The sequence below is a fragment of the Naumovozyma castellii genome, chromosome 4 (genome assembly GCF_000237345.1).
Source record: "Naumovozyma castellii chromosome 4, complete genome".
Lineage (NCBI taxonomy): Eukaryota > Fungi > Ascomycota > Saccharomycetes > Saccharomycetales > Saccharomycetaceae > Naumovozyma > Naumovozyma castellii.
This window is the reverse complement of record NC_016494.1, coordinates 787,905-803,356: the sequence shown is the minus strand read 5'-3', so window position 1 is coordinate 803,356 and position 15,452 is coordinate 787,905. Positions and strand designations below refer to the sequence as shown.

Here is a 15,452-nt window from a genome sequence, read left to right as displayed (position 1 = left end):
AGGGATAACGGCACAATAGTAATTTTGCTGAAACAGTTTTCCTACCGATAGTGGGGTCGATTTTTAATTTTAGTAATTTATAATTATTTTAAACATTTATAATTTGAAAGATTTTCAATTCTTGAGAACTAGAAAAATTCTGAAATATTAAATAAATAAAATTGAAATGTTCCAATAAAATTATCAAGATAAAATGTATAACAGCTCATTTCTTGAATGTCCCTGAAGCTTCAATTAATGTTTTCCAGCATTTTTTTTGGATTCAAATTTTTGTATTGCAATTTCTCTTTTTCGCCCTCCAATGAACGGGTTCCCTTATATGACCTGATGATACATTTACAACACATAATTTCATAGCTTAGAGAACTTCACATGTATCTCTACAACTTCAAATAACTAGTTCAAGTGGAAATACACATACACCATTTCAGTATAATGTCCAGCCCTTGTCAAAAGGAAGCATGTAGAATTCAAGGTATGTTACATTTACGGTTACATTTACGGTCCGGAATCAAACCTTTCAGAGTAAATTACTAACTCCCCTTCGCAGACTGCTTGATGGGTAATAACTATGATGAATCTAAATGTGAAAAACTCATTGATTCTCTTTATCAATGTTGTTTCAAATTCTATAAAGAAAATGGAGACGATGCTAAATCTCCATGTTGTCCCAAACCAAACTTACTTCATCTGAAAATGGAACAAAGAGGATTGAACCAAACAGATGATGATAGTAATGCTACGTAACAAGTCCGAACAATAAATAATACAACTATTTAAAACGTATAAAGAAAACCTTTTTCTTTTTCTCTCTTTATGACATAGGTTTGTAGTGAAGATGGATCTAATTATAAGTATATTAATTCATACTTCCAGGGTAGATACATTCCAAATTCCTTTTACAAGGATTAATCTAAGATCAACCGCGAGCACGACAGTAGAATATCGAGTATCCTACCGTATGATTCCACGAATGGAATATATACGTTCACTGGCATATTTCATCCGAAAAACGAATCGTGACTCTGGGTGTCTATTCTTATAAAAGACATTGTATGGTTTCTTTTAAAAAAAAAACTCTAAAGAAAAATCCTAACGTCTACAATCTAGTTATTTTCATATTGCTTCCCTTTTATACTCGAGAGAAAAAATAACGTCAAAAAAAAAATTTATCTTGAATTTTCCGGGTAAAATGTTTGACGAATATCAGGGTTTATGTAATCGGCATAATAAAAGAATAAGATTTAATCATTTTAGTGTTAGATAGGGTCAAAAATCACGGAATCCAAATTTCTAGTAATTTAAAATGAGATGCTTATCACACTGCTTGCTCTTTTCCTTACATTATTGAATGTATGTAGCTTGGAACATATTATTTTCAAATAGCCGCCATTAACATCATTTCAGGAACTTATTACTTAGGGCTATTATTATAATATTGTTATGTTTTGATTATTTGAAATTTATTGAAATTTATATATACATTAGGAGAAACATATACTTATGAATGAGCTTAATGACGACGGGAAGCAGCGATAACGTTGTTCATTTCTTCAACCTTAGCCTTAGCTCTCTTGAAAGACCCTAATCTCTTCTTGGCGACCTTTCTAGCTCTCTTTTCACCAGAGTTTCTGACCAAATCAATCAATCTTCTTTCGTATGGAGCCAAACCAGCAATTTCCTTAACTAAGGATCTAACGAACTTAGTTCTGTTAGATGAAACACCCTTCTTGTAAGAAATCTTTGGGGCTGGAGTCATAGAAGTGACCTTCTTACCCTTGTTTAAACCAACAGCGATACCTGTAAAAAATTAAGTAAATTCATTATTCACAATAGTTTGTTAGTATTATTAGGTTCACTCGACGGTCATAAATGTACTTTAAACGTCTGATTTATTGATATGGAAAAAAATTGAATCTGAATAATTTTATGCATAGTTGAGTAATTCTAAAGAGGAATATCTGGTTCTCCTTCCCTTATAACTCTTTAGACGGATCTTTCAATAGAAAAATGTTGTGTGTTCATTATTTCAAAGTGTCTATCATTTACAAAACATGGTTTCTTAGTCTGGATGCTAATTCTCTATAAATTATGCTCTAATTCTTCACCATTTCCTAGTTCCTTGTTTTTTCCTAATTCAAACGTTCAACACTCATTTCTGCTTGCGGGTTTGAAAACATACCTGACTTGACGGCCATTTTTATTATATTATTGTGCTTGGGTCCTTTAATCTATTACTGTATCCACTACTGTGCCAATCGTTACTTTTCAATATCTATTCAATCCATCATTGTTGTTGTTGCGCGGGACAATATTTCTCAAAAAAATCCAGAAGTGACCCGGACACACTATAAATGTTTGGATGTACCATTGGGGTAAGGATGTAAAAGCAGTCGTTGATAACAATCATTTATAGTGGGATTATTTATTTATTTATTTATTTATTTACACGCTAATATCATATTTGGAATGTTCATGCGTCTGATACGCTCTTCTGAATATTGGGATTGGGAACAGTGATCGTCGATAAGTCAAAGTTGTATTTTTCCAGTTTGGCTACAATATCTCTAACTGCAGCTCGCGAGTGTAGCTCAACAAACTTTTTATAGTTTAACTGCTGCCCTTCAATTCGTTGCTCCATTCTTTCTAGCGGGAACAGTAACTTTAATAGTTTCCTTTTCCCGGCAGTAATCAGTAACTTGTTTCCGTTAACATTCTCCCTATAATAAATTTTTGCTTGCTCACCAGTAGGCGTTGTAACTAATTTAGCATTTTTGTGGAGTGGGTTCTCAATAGAATCCTTCTTTTTCAAGACTGTATAACGTAATTTCCAACCTGTGGGTCCTAACTCTTTTATTCTTGCTGATTTATCCTTAAGTAAATAATTATCGATACCACCTTCTTTACTAATTGTTTTTAAGACTTTCGTTGTCATCTTGACATCAATCTTATCATTCAAAGTCTCACTCCATAACTTCTTTCTAACTATATTAGGTAGCCATGTCCTCCTTGTCTTTTGCTTACTCTCAGATATATTATTCCCATGTTGAATAAAAGAACCACCATAAAGTCCCTTATTGCTTTGCTTGAAAATCTGACTTTCTCCATATTTATAGTCTGGGAACTCAATTCTCTTCTTGGGCATATAAGCGGGTCTAACATCACCGACCTTATAAGCAGGCTTCTGTGCCACTTTTCTTGATTCTATCAGCTTCCATCGTTTTAGAGGGACTATTGTGGACGAAAAACTTCTCTTAGTGGAAAGTATTCCAACGTTATTTATACCAGCCTTCATCTTCTATGCGCGTATACTTGGGTTCCTCTTCTCTAAGTAATTATCTGTTTCCTTGAGTATCCTTTACAAGTAGATGTTACTGGCTGGAATTTCTTCGGGCTTTGTCTTCATGAAATGCGAAAGTGACTATAATGTCGACAAGAAAAACAACTATATAAGACAATAGTTATTGTATTTGGAATAACTTTTTTAAGTAATATATAGTCACATACTATCGACAAACAGTTGAGATAACCTCATTTAAAAACTTTTTTGATGCCTGACCATCCACCGTTCAATAACGGTTGTCTTAAGAAACCTGCTTGTGTCTGGACCTCTATTGGTTCTCCTGCTTCGTTAGCAGCCTTAATCTTTTCAACAAGCGCACTCAGCTCATCAATCTTATCTTGATAGATTAGATTTTGTCTCATAACTTTTTCATTTTCCTTCAATGCCTTGTCAACTTCTTGTTTTAATGTTGTTGGTACACCATGTAGGCCTTGTGCCTTTTGTTCTTTAATCTCTTGATCAATTCTTTTCTTTACTTTGAGCACTTCCATTTTTAACGAAACATTTTCTTTTTCAATGGCTGCAATGTTTAAACGGTTCTTAATTAACTCGTTCGCCATTAAAACGTGCTCCCTATTTAATGAAGTGTAGTCACATTCTAGTTTTTTCACGTCAGTTTGTAAAGCTTCATTCTTAGATCTCATACTTGCAAATTGTTCTTCCTTCTCATGTTCCACCCTATGAATTTCTTCATATTCCATTGAGAATGTCCTTATCTTTGCCGGTGTCAGTTCAATCTCCGTCATAGCATCCTTGACAAATTGATCGATATTTAAAGTCATATTCCCTAAGTCTTTACGGATAACACTGTTTACTTCATCTGTATCAACACTATCAGCATTCTGCTCATCATTCTCCCCATTGGAATTATCTACTGCTGCTGACGATTCATTGAGTTTGTAACATGCAATTATTTCCAATCTAAAAAATTGCAATAATTCATCAAATTCCATCTTCATAATTGTTTCTTCATTCTTAACCATCAATATGAGCGCAAATCTTATTAGTGCGTATGTTCCCTCAGCAAATATAATGTCGAGTAAACGTGCGATATGTGAAACGTCGTCATTTAAAAAGACGAAGAAGGTCTTAAACCACCTTTCTACAAACATGGATGATTTAATGCCTAATTTCATTAAGTGATTATACAATTCAGAATGATCTTCCTCCAACATTCTATCCAAACAATATAAGTGTAGTGCAAACCCATTATCCTGAAATAATTCCCCTAATCTGTACTTAATCATTAAAGCCTCTAACAAGCTAAAGGCTTTGATTTCTTCATTTTCACAACCACTTAAGAGACCAATGGTTGCATAGGTAATACCGGTATCGAATTGTTCCTTTTGGGTACTCAAAGAAGCATAGTAAGACCTTATTACGTTGAATATCGAGCCCATATCTTCAGTTGAGACATAATCAGTATCAGGGTCTTTCAAATAATCTAGAATGCCATCTTCAAAAGCTAGATCCTTAGCTAATAAAGCATTATATCTTTCCTCAGTGGCAATGTTGATATTGGAGAAAGTTTGCCATACTAGTGAATGGATGGGTTCCGGAACACCCTTTGATAATTCTTCCATCAATGAATCAGTCTGTTCTTCAATTATTTCAGTTGGGTTCTCCAAGAATTGTTCCCATGTCTTGGAAATGTTTAAACCTTCAAGGGTTTCATCATTTAACATGTCGTTCGGTTGATATAGGACGTCTGGGCCCTCTGTCATTAGTTTCCTTGTCTGCACAACTAGAGTTGTATCAATGACTGAAGTACGTCGAGGGAGTGCTGGTGGAGGAGGTGTCAAGGAGTTTGAGGTTTCCTTTGAGATAGGTTCTCTTGGTGGTAAAGTTGGTCCCTCAAGGTTTTCATTTTTACTTATGTTGGTTCTTGGAGGGAGAGTAGGTGAAACTGGTGGTTTCATCGGGGCGACAATTGGCACATCCTGTCCCAAATGGTCCCTTGGAGGAAGGGGTGGTGATGAAATAATTGTAATTGCTTGCTGTATTTGACCTTGTTCTTTATCTAGTTGCTTTATTAGTGCTTCCGGGATATCGGCTCTTTGAGATTGTGGTTCCTCAATTTCAGGTAGATCTGAAGTAGGTGCCACCATATTTGGAATAGAGTCACTCAAGTCAACATCTGTGAATGAATTAGGCACAGTTGATGAATCTTCTTTCACGCCAACCAACACTGGATTTGGCATGCTTTTCTGATCTTTACCTTCTACATCTTCCTCATCATCGATGAATGATTCTCCCAAAGATGGAACTTCTTCCATGGGCTCATTTAGGCTCATTGCTTCCTCCTCTTCCTCTGGTTCTGCGACGATGTCATTAGCTTTATCTGTATCTGATATGGCTGTTGCATCGTTCTCGTTCTCGTTTTCTTCTTTATCTTCAGTTGTAATTGGTTCATCCTCAATAGGGGCATTCAAGTCTACTTCTTGCTCTGATTGATTTAGGTTCTCGACATCTTCGTTCTCATGCGACATCTTTGCTTGTCTTGCGGTTAAAGTCGTTAGATGGAATTGGACCTATCTGTCCCCTTTTACATCTTCGCTCAACTTTTATGAAACTGATTGTGAACGATTCGGAGAGATAAACCTCGAAAAGTAAGAATGACAAAAATAATCGTAAATCATAATTCGTTATATTTTTATGTAAATATATAGAAGGATATATTTTAATGTATGGAACAGCTACAAAATGCAAAATAAAGGGTGAGCTAAACTTCAAACTTCTGATAAAACTGGAGAAAAAGTCCTCGTGCCACTTAAATCTTCCCAAGAATTCCAATTTGATAAAATGTCTGTCTCTTCATTCGACTGATTGGGCTCTTGAGAATAGACGATTCCGTTGGTTACACCAATATCGGCTACCAGTGCTTCTGTTTCAAAAGCATTTGTGTTAGGGAAATGAATTTGTATGTTACCATCGGCTGACGTCGACACAGGCAAAGAACCGTATTGTTGGAATACCTGGTTAATAGAATCCTGGATCTCTTTCAGTTGCTTCATGTTCCCAGATAATATTTCTTGCCATTGGTCCACCACGTTCTCATTCAAGAACGTTACTGATTCAATTTGGTTTATCTTAGGTAGCTTAAATTCCAAGAAAGATCCCCTGCCTGTATCCATCATCTTGAAAGTCTTATAGTCTTCAATCGACTTCTTCAGGCTGTTGGGAGCCCAAGATAATGACGCCTTCAACATCTTGATCGCCTCTTTCGTGTACCTGATCGATGCTGTAGAATAAAGCAGCTTCCTCTCCAATAATCTCGTTGGAGTTACCATATTCCAGTTCTGATACAATCCTCTAGGTACGTTATTCTTAGCAAACCCATTATCCCCATTCCTGAAAGTATCATAGGAGAAAAGACGGATGGAAATGGGTACCCTCAGTTGGGTGCCAAGGGCACGTATGAATTGATTTTTCTGGAACAAATAACGATTGAATAGTCCTGTTCCCATAGAGTTTCTAACAGGAACACGTATTGGAATGGGTATGCGTCTTCTTAGCAAGGATGACTCGTTAGATCCACCAATGCGTCCGTTGGCGAGACCAGTTAGTCTGGCATCGATGGTTCTTCCTAGTTGCCGTATTTGTCTCTTGGTGGTGTCAACCCACTTTAACCAGTTACTGGGAGCCATGATTAGTCGTGGTAGTTGCAGTTTGACCCTTAGTTACTTGTTCTATCGGTCGATGATCGGTCATTCTTTTAATTTAACCACTCATTTTCAAATTGGACAATGCGTCCGTCAATGTCACTAATGCTCATCGAAAAATAAGAAAATAATAAAAAAGTCGTTAATAAATACTTCTTCGGTCTGTAAAGGTGATAAAGGTTTCAGTTGGACCCACAATATCTTTACTGACAGTGTAAAATAAATTTTGCGTACTGGTAAAGAAAGCTAATATGGTTGTGAGAGGGTGAGAGCTTGAAAGCTCATTTCTTTCCTGCTTTTGAGACATTATTCAATATTATGGAAGAAACACACCTAACTTTACTGGAAAGACACTATTCTCTCTATATTACCAAAGAAATTAAAGCAAAAACAATTTATAAAGCACATTGTAATCATTACTTCATTTTTTATAGTGCTTATTTATCAAATAAATAGTTATAAACGTCATCAATAGTCGTCGTATTAAAAAGACCTCCTGGGATTCCAAACCCAGTGGATGGTATAGGTGAAGTTGCACCTATAGGGTCACCAAAGGTCCCCATATCTTCAGTAAGTCCAGAAGAACTGTTCCAAGACGGGAAGATCGAAGTTGTTGCAGAACTCTGCCTTTCCATATTAAATGTCGGGTCCACATCATCTTGAACATTCTTCTTCGTTGAGTTATAATCTCTCGGAGCATTGACAGGTACTGCTGGTTTTAAAAAGGGAAAAGTAGATTGAGGCGAGGGCTGTGTAGTATTGCCATTGTGAAAGTAGGTTGGATGTGTTAAGGGAATACCTTCATTCAGTGGGGGCAATTGATGAGGTTTTTGCATTATCGAATCTATAGTTCCAATATGTTTAGGTTGTGATTTTGGTGAGATTGCTTCTAATCTTGGACTCATATCATTCGAACGAGACTTATTCTTTTGAGGGAGCGTCCTCATTAGATCTGTAAAACTAAGTTCATTTGTCCTGAATGAAACAGGTGGAGAGTTCAATAAATTCGGCGTCAATGCGATTGATGACATTCCACTTGGTGTCATGGGTTGTGGTATATTTTTACTTATAGACTCATTCTTGCTGTGGTGGTTAATAGTAATTTCTGTTATGCTATTATGGAACTCATGGTTGCTTGTCATTGGTGATTCCTTTTCATTGTGCATTTCATCATACGAATCATCGGCTCCTGTGGAGGTTGAAGTATCATTATTTTCCGTACATATTTGAGCTAAAATTTGAATAAACTTTTCACAGCTTGATATCTCAAAATTCTTAATCCCCTTCAGTATTTCTAGAATCTTCCTCAATTGAGTATAACATTTTGAGGAAATTTTAGAGCTAACTCCCTTATTCTTCATATTTGATAATAAAATGGTCAATGGAAGTAAAGCAGCATTAAATAAATAAAAGATACAGTTCCAAGACTGGAGTGGCTGAAGAACCGTTGCCGCAATATAATGAGATATGGAATCAATCAAATTCTGCGGTATTTCAAATAATAACTTTTCACAATCTCTTAAATCTTCTGTGGAATCGTCCTTGGAGAATTTCAAATTTCTCAAGACGTATAAATTTAGCGATTGTTGCTCCCAAAATATTGAATGTTTTGCGAAATTTACCCATGGATGTGATGGATTTGGATGTAAATTATTATGGGAGTCTGGTATTACTTTCAAAAAATATGGCAAGTCATTAGAAAATGCCTTTATCTTATTGGAAATTCTGATAATGTCACTAATACTTAATGTGTTCAACGGCGTAGCATGGTCATAAAATAATCGATATAATTTAACCATATGAATGGTTTCATCATAAATGGTAGGTATTGTATTATTTGCATTGGTCAAGAAATGGAATTTATCATCGTTTATTGGGGTGGGTAAATTGATTGTTATCTCTTCGAATGGTAAAGAACATTGTAAAGGTCTACCAAACAATAAGGATATTTTAAAATCTTGATTGAAAATACTCCACCAAGTCCTCCTTCGTTGTTCTATGGCTAACTTATCTTGGATAGTGTTCGGTAGCTCCTTGTAAAGTCCCAATGAAGTGGCTAACCTTAGAGAATGACCAATATACTGGTAAGCAGAGTTTGATTTTTGTCTCCACTGTGCATATTTGGACAATAAGAAAAAACAAACAACTAATCGGGTTGAACCAGATTCAAAAAGTTTACCAGTCAAATGAGATTTAGCACTTTGATAATAAAATAAATCTATTTCCGTGGCATCTCCATCTACGCACCATGCACCAATGGCCAATACAATATTTAAAAGCAGTTGCCAAACCTGTTTATCGTTTGGTCCTGTTAAATGGTTCCCATTGTTATATATGCGTAAAAAAAAGTCTTTTTTAACTATTGGATAGTAAATGTGGAAATTGTCAAAATAGCTTTGAATAAATTTTGAAGTCATCGTCCTGGAACTCATGGTATAGCTATCAATAACAGGTGCAGGCCTTCTTGTTATTTGTGATAAGAAATTATTAGAATCAAAACCTACCGATCTTAGTTGAGATATTTGAGAGTCTGCACCGAAATAACCTTTATTATCCAAATCTCCATTCAGTAGACACATTCCATCCACGGTCGTCATTGATTCATTATCTTCTTCATTCCAATCGAAACCATAAAGTGGTTCCTTTGGTAACGAATGCTGATGGATATATCCCGTTCTCATCGGTATTTCGTTGCCAATTGGTTCATTTGGTATTATCTTCTTTTTAGTCACATTATAAGTACTTTTGCTCTTTTGGTTCGATTCCTCAGAATGTACAATTTGGGCCATTTTCAATTTCAAATCTCGTAGCTTCATCACGTCCTTCGAATCCATGACATGGATCAGATTTTCCACATTCTCATCGGGGAACAACTCAATGAACAATCTTTCCAATTTCTCCAACTTATTCTCAGTCTGCGTTAAATGAACCCTTGTCAGAGGTGATCTCTTCACTTTGGGAGAATACAAGCACTTCATACCATTCTTCAAACACTTACTACACTTAGGCGTCTCCTTCGAGCACTTAAGCTTCTTCAACCTGCAATTGTCACATGCCTGCTCTATAATATCCAAGGCCTTGCTCAACCTCGTAGTATTCTTCTCAATCATCGTTGTCCATACTTTTCAAAGAACAACTAGGGTAGAACCGACACACACAGAGAAGAGGCAAGACCTACAAACATCGCTTAAATAATAATCCTCCGGATCAACTTGGTCACCCCAGTCAGGGGAATCATGGCACACCGATCCATGAGTAGTTATTCCTCATTAAACCGGATCTTAACTAAATGTGCCCCACACTCGGATGACAGTGAACCGAACAAAATGGTCGTGCAAAACGATAGTTTACTTACGTAAGCATCGGACTCTCGTGCTTTTATTTACATTTAACATTTTCCTCTGTAACGAAAAAAGCAGTTCAGATCTCATCTCGAGGCCCACGACAAGATTCAGGCTGCGTTTTAAAAGCAAAGTATAGCCAAAGGGTCATGTCAGCCAGGACGAAACCATCACATAACTTGCGGAGAGAACACAAATGGCTTAAAGAGACGAACGTTTTGCAACATGATAGGGATTTGGTCCTGCAAGTCATCAATAAGAACATAACACACAAGAGAATACGATCAACGGCTGACGCCATTACGAAACAGGCATCTCCTAATTTTGCAGGGAGGAACGCTACGAATGAGGCAGATATGATAATTCCTGACAGCTCTTCGAGCATCTATCAGAAGGACTCCAATGTCGTCTATTCCATTGACATTGATCTAGAGCATAATATTCCAATGCTGGCACCGGAACAACCTTTACTGCCGACTATTACAAACATGAAACCGCCTCAGGAACGTGTGGTAAATTCGACAAGAAAAGTGAGTGCGACGATCATATCTAACAATTTGACGGAATTGAATATCGCACAGTCTTCGTCCACCAAAGACGAACTAATAAGTTTACAAGAAGCTCTAATAAAAAAGCTGAAGGATCAATCAAACACTTTTTCGAGGAAATGCTCTATAATGGAATCAACGTCTCTTTCAGAGGATAACAAGAAGTCTCAACTTTCCAAAGAAATAAATCCAGCTTTAATACGACTGAAATCTGAAATTAGCGACTTGGAATCACGAATAGAACCGTTAGCAAGGAAAGCCAAAACTGAATCCGCTCACCCAATTATAGAATCAACAGGAACACCGTCCAACTTACAGGGACAGATGAGAAGCACGGAGGGTCTCATAGAAGTGCTTGAAGATAATGACGAAACTTCCAATGAAGAACCAACCATACTTTCACAACAATCAGTGATTCATAATTCTATACCGACACCACCACCACAACGACCTCTACGAGAAAGACATGATAGAATAAATTACAGAATTCCTGAAAAAGATGATCCATTTGATTATAAACTGGGGAAACTAGACGCAACAATTGAAAGCACTCAACATGAAAATACAATGGATGCGGAAGATGACGATGCCTCAAGTTATATGACAACTAGGGACGAAGAAAGAGATGAAAGGTTAAACCAAAGTGATTTGGAATTTGTCATAAATGATGCACCTGATCAAGATGCTCCCTACAAAGATGATTCCGAAGGGGAAAATATAGAACTTATTAATTCATCACCTCTAAAGGAATTACCCATGCCAGCACCTACTAATGACATGGTTGATCACGATGAAATTATCAACGATAGTGACGAGCCCATAATTGACTTGTTGGATGAGGAAGATGAATTGGATATAATTATCGAGGATAGTATGCCAAATCTTCACAACACAAGAACGAATAATATCAACAATACTCAATTGTCAATATCACATTCTGATTTGGAGCTTATTAATAGTGATGAAAATGAAGATGATGATGAGGAGGATAATTTGTCAGATAGTGACTTGGAGCAATTCGATGAAGAAAGAGAAAATGGGACTCAAATGGTAAATATTGAGGAACTAGATAACGATTTGAAAATTATAGCTGAGAGGAAATTACAAGAAGATGTTGCCAAGGATTGGTCACCAGTGAAAATCAAAAATGAACCTAAGGATACATTTATTAGTCCAACCAAGAACAAATTACTCGATTTTCCTGATGATGATGACGATGATGACGATGACGATTTTTCCTTACTGAATGAAATTGCATCCGACCACACTAAAAAAAATCATAATTCAACAACCTCACCAAGACACCCATGGTCAGATGAAGTCGACTTTAAACTGCATGAGGTTTTCAAATTACCTGGATTTAGATCGAATCAATTAGAAGCAGTAGACGCCACGTTAAGTGGTAAAGACGTCTTTGTGTTGATGCCTACAGGTGGTGGTAAGTCGTTATGCTACCAATTACCGGCCGTGGTTAAATCGGGTAAAACAAAAGGTACCACCATAGTTATTTCTCCACTAATTTCACTAATGCAAGATCAAGTGGAACATCTCCTAGCAAAAGATATTAAAGCTTGTATGTTTAGTTCAAAAGGTACCGCAGAACAGAGGAAACAAACCTTCAATTTATTCATTCATGGGTTATTGGATCTAATCTATATATCTCCAGAAATGATTAGCGCATCTGAACAATGTAAAAGGGCTATTAGTAAACTTCATTCTGATGGTAAATTAGCACGTATTGTTGTTGATGAGGCACATTGTGTTTCCAATTGGGGTCATGATTTTAGACCAGACTATAAAGAGCTTAAATATTTCAAGAGAGAATATCCAGACGTGCCAATGATTGCATTAACTGCGACAGCGAGTGAACAAGTTCGTATGGATATTATTCATAATTTAGAGTTGAAAGATCCAGTTTTCTTGAAACAAAGTTTTAATAGAACCAATCTTTACTATGAAGTCAAGAAAAAAACCAAGAACGCCATTTTTGAGATTATTGATTCTATTAAAACCAAGTTCAGAAATCAAACTGGGATTATTTATTGTCATTCTAAGAATTCCTGTGAACAAACCTCTGATAAATTACAAAGACAAGGTATCAAATGTGCATTTTATCATGCAGGTATGGAGCCAGACGATAGATTGAAAGTACAAAAGGCATGGCAAGCTGATGAAATTCAAGTAATTTGTGCGACAGTGGCATTCGGAATGGGTATTGATAAGCCTGATGTCCGATTTGTATATCATTTTACCGTCCCACGTACTTTAGAAGGGTATTATCAAGAAACTGGTCGTGCGGGTAGAGACGGTAAATTCTCATATTGTATCACTTATTTCTCATTTCGCGATGTAAGAACCATGCAAACAATGATTCAAAAGGATGAAAACTTGGATAGACAAAATAAAGAGAAACATTTGAACAAATTACAACAAGTAATGTCGTATTGTGATAATATGACAGACTGTAGAAGAAAACTGGTTTTATCATATTTTAATGAAGATTTTGATTCTAAATTATGTCACAAAAATTGTGATAACTGTAAAAATAGCGCACACGTTATTACAGAAGAAAGAGATATCACTGAGATTTCCAAAAAAATTATTTCTCTGGTGGAAGCTATCCAAAACGATAGAGTTACTCTAATCCAATGCCAAGACATTGTTAAGGGTTCAAGAAGTTCAAAGATCATCCAATCAGGATATACCAACCTTGAGCAGTATGGACTTGGCAAAAAAATGTCAAAATCCGATATCGAAAGAATCTTTTTTCATTTAGTCACCATACGTATACTTCAAGAATATTCAATCATGAATAATGGTGGGTTTGCGGCAAGTTACGTTAAAGTTGGGCCCAATTCAAAAAAATTGCTCGACGGGAAATTGGATGTTGCAATGCAATTTACATCATCTTCCTCAGCAGGTACAAGGACACCTTCATCAAATGAGGCAAGTAGACCTTCACCTAGTCGAATGTCTTCCTCAAGAAGTGAGCAAATGGTCCCCAAACCTGCATTTATTAGTGCAAAACAATTGAGCTCCTTTTCTTATAGAGGAAATAACACAGAAGTTGCAAGACCAATATCCTTACAAAATAACACAGAATCAAGATCTACTCAAGAGCTAATAGATATAACCGCTGCATATAACAAATTAAGAGAAGTGTCGCTTGGACTTGGTAATAGAATGAATCCTCCTGTAATGAATTTCCTCTCAGATGTAGCATTAAAGAAATTAGCTACCATTCTTCCAGTTACCCCCGAACAATTTTCGTCTATTCCAAGTATAGGAGAAAGACAACGTAAGAAATTTAAATATTTCAAATCGACAATACTGAATCTCAGGAAAAATAGAAGAAACATTTCCAACAATAAGGATAGTATTGTGTTAAGTAATGGTAGTAGTATCCCTGAACTGAACTCTCAAAATTCTAGTGGCACAAAATCTCATTACTTTAGTTTGGATCCTGATGAGGAACAGTATAATCAAGCCATTGTAAACCAATTACGTGACGCCCAATTTAAATCTGCATCAAACTCTGCCGAATCGACCCAATTACGCCCCAAACAAAATAATTATGGATCCAAACGTTCATACACGAATAATTATAAAAGTTATAATCGCAAGAAGAAAACGTAGAAAAGGGTGATACAAATCAGTCGTACAAATATATTATACATATCAAGTATTTATTCAATAGCATTTTTCATTTATTCACTTCTGACAGCATTTGGTTGTTGATGCTCCTCAAACTTTTGGACGATAGAAGAATGTCGTGTCGTGAAAGTCAAAGACCTGTATGCAACCAACCATCGAATATGGTGCATTATTTACTTTGTTAAATTTATTGTGGCCAAGAGGAGTTGGTGAAATGATTACCTCGTTTATAAGATTGCTTCTTTTTGAATAGCGATAGTTTGCCTTGTGTTGAGAATAGTTGTGGCTGTTTCGTTTATAATTGACACTTCAACCAAGTGATTTGGAACATCCAATATTGAAAAAAGTTTGGGTATCCATAAAAGCAAGATTCCAACATTACTACCCTCAGTAAGTTAAAAACCTATTACATTGAGGGCAGAATATCAGGCTCGAGAAACTCTCAACAGTACACTGTGCAGCACTTGGCATTTCTAGGCGTGTAAGAATTTATTTTTTATGTTAAATTTGACTTGTTCCTCCTCAAAGCCATGACAGTTGAGGTGTTTGAAGAAACTGCATATCTATCAAAGACCGTAGTACCATTTGTCACTTTATTGAAAGAAACAAAGTCTGATTTATCAGCGCTGATACTTTAGTTATCGCTGCAGGATAAGATAAGCTATAAATGGAAAACTGCTTCTCTTCTTTAATGCTATTCTATTTGAAGAAATAATCTTGCTTGCCAGATTCTTTTTCCCATAATATAAATGAAACTATTCTATACTTTTATCTTCATTGTTCGTCTAAGCACATCGAATCTACAAACACCGATTTCGGTGAGCGGAAAGTAAATCATCGCCTTTGAAACTTTTAACACTTCCATTGCACATCTTCAAAAGTACCATATAGTTGAAAGTCCTCG

The 15,452-nt window shown here is 36.2% G+C and overlaps 7 protein-coding genes across 7 annotated transcripts; 2 read left to right on the top strand and 5 right to left on the bottom strand.

Annotated features, from left to right (window-relative positions):
* Nucleotides 1-558: 558 nt before the first annotated feature.
* Nucleotides 559-747, top strand: CMC4 (Cmc4p; the record flags this gene model as incomplete). Its single annotated transcript, XM_003676318.1, has 1 exon — nucleotides 559-747. The coding sequence occupies one exon, from the start codon at nucleotides 559-561 to the stop codon at nucleotides 745-747; it is 189 nt and encodes a 62-aa protein (XP_003676366.1).
* A 766-nt stretch (nucleotides 748-1,513) lies between these two features.
* Nucleotides 1,514-2,198, bottom strand: RPL36A (60S ribosomal protein eL36; the record flags this gene model as incomplete). Its single annotated transcript, XM_003676317.1, has 2 exons — nucleotides 1,514-1,800; nucleotides 2,183-2,198. 2 exons carry the CDS (start codon nucleotides 2,196-2,198, stop codon nucleotides 1,514-1,516), a joined length of 303 nt encoding a protein of 100 aa, XP_003676365.1.
* Nucleotides 2,199-2,473: 275 nt separating this feature from the next.
* On the bottom strand, nucleotides 2,474-3,295 carry MRPL24 (mitochondrial 54S ribosomal protein bL28m; the record flags this gene model as incomplete). Its single annotated transcript, XM_003676316.1, has 1 exon — nucleotides 2,474-3,295. One exon carries the CDS (start codon nucleotides 3,293-3,295, stop codon nucleotides 2,474-2,476), a length of 822 nt encoding a protein of 273 aa, XP_003676364.1.
* Nucleotides 3,296-3,531: 236 nt separating this feature from the next.
* On the bottom strand, nucleotides 3,532-5,832 carry GYL1 (Gyl1p; the record flags this gene model as incomplete). Its single annotated transcript, XM_003676315.1, has 1 exon — nucleotides 3,532-5,832. The coding sequence occupies one exon, from the start codon at nucleotides 5,830-5,832 to the stop codon at nucleotides 3,532-3,534; it is 2,301 nt and encodes a 766-aa protein (XP_003676363.1).
* Nucleotides 5,833-6,072: 240 nt separating this feature from the next.
* On the bottom strand, nucleotides 6,073-6,990 carry SPG5 (Spg5p; the record flags this gene model as incomplete). Its single annotated transcript, XM_003676314.1, has 1 exon — nucleotides 6,073-6,990. One exon carries the CDS (start codon nucleotides 6,988-6,990, stop codon nucleotides 6,073-6,075), a length of 918 nt encoding a protein of 305 aa, XP_003676362.1.
* A 452-nt stretch (nucleotides 6,991-7,442) lies between these two features.
* NCAS0D04190 (uncharacterized protein) lies at nucleotides 7,443-10,115 on the bottom strand (the record flags this gene model as incomplete). Its single annotated transcript, XM_003676313.1, has 1 exon — nucleotides 7,443-10,115. The coding sequence occupies one exon, from the start codon at nucleotides 10,113-10,115 to the stop codon at nucleotides 7,443-7,445; it is 2,673 nt and encodes an 890-aa protein (XP_003676361.1).
* A 380-nt stretch (nucleotides 10,116-10,495) lies between these two features.
* Nucleotides 10,496-14,530, top strand: SGS1 (ATP-dependent DNA helicase SGS1; the record flags this gene model as incomplete). Its single annotated transcript, XM_003676312.1, has 1 exon — nucleotides 10,496-14,530. The coding sequence occupies one exon, from the start codon at nucleotides 10,496-10,498 to the stop codon at nucleotides 14,528-14,530; it is 4,035 nt and encodes a 1,344-aa protein (XP_003676360.1).
* Between the last annotated feature and the right edge of the window lie 922 nt (nucleotides 14,531-15,452).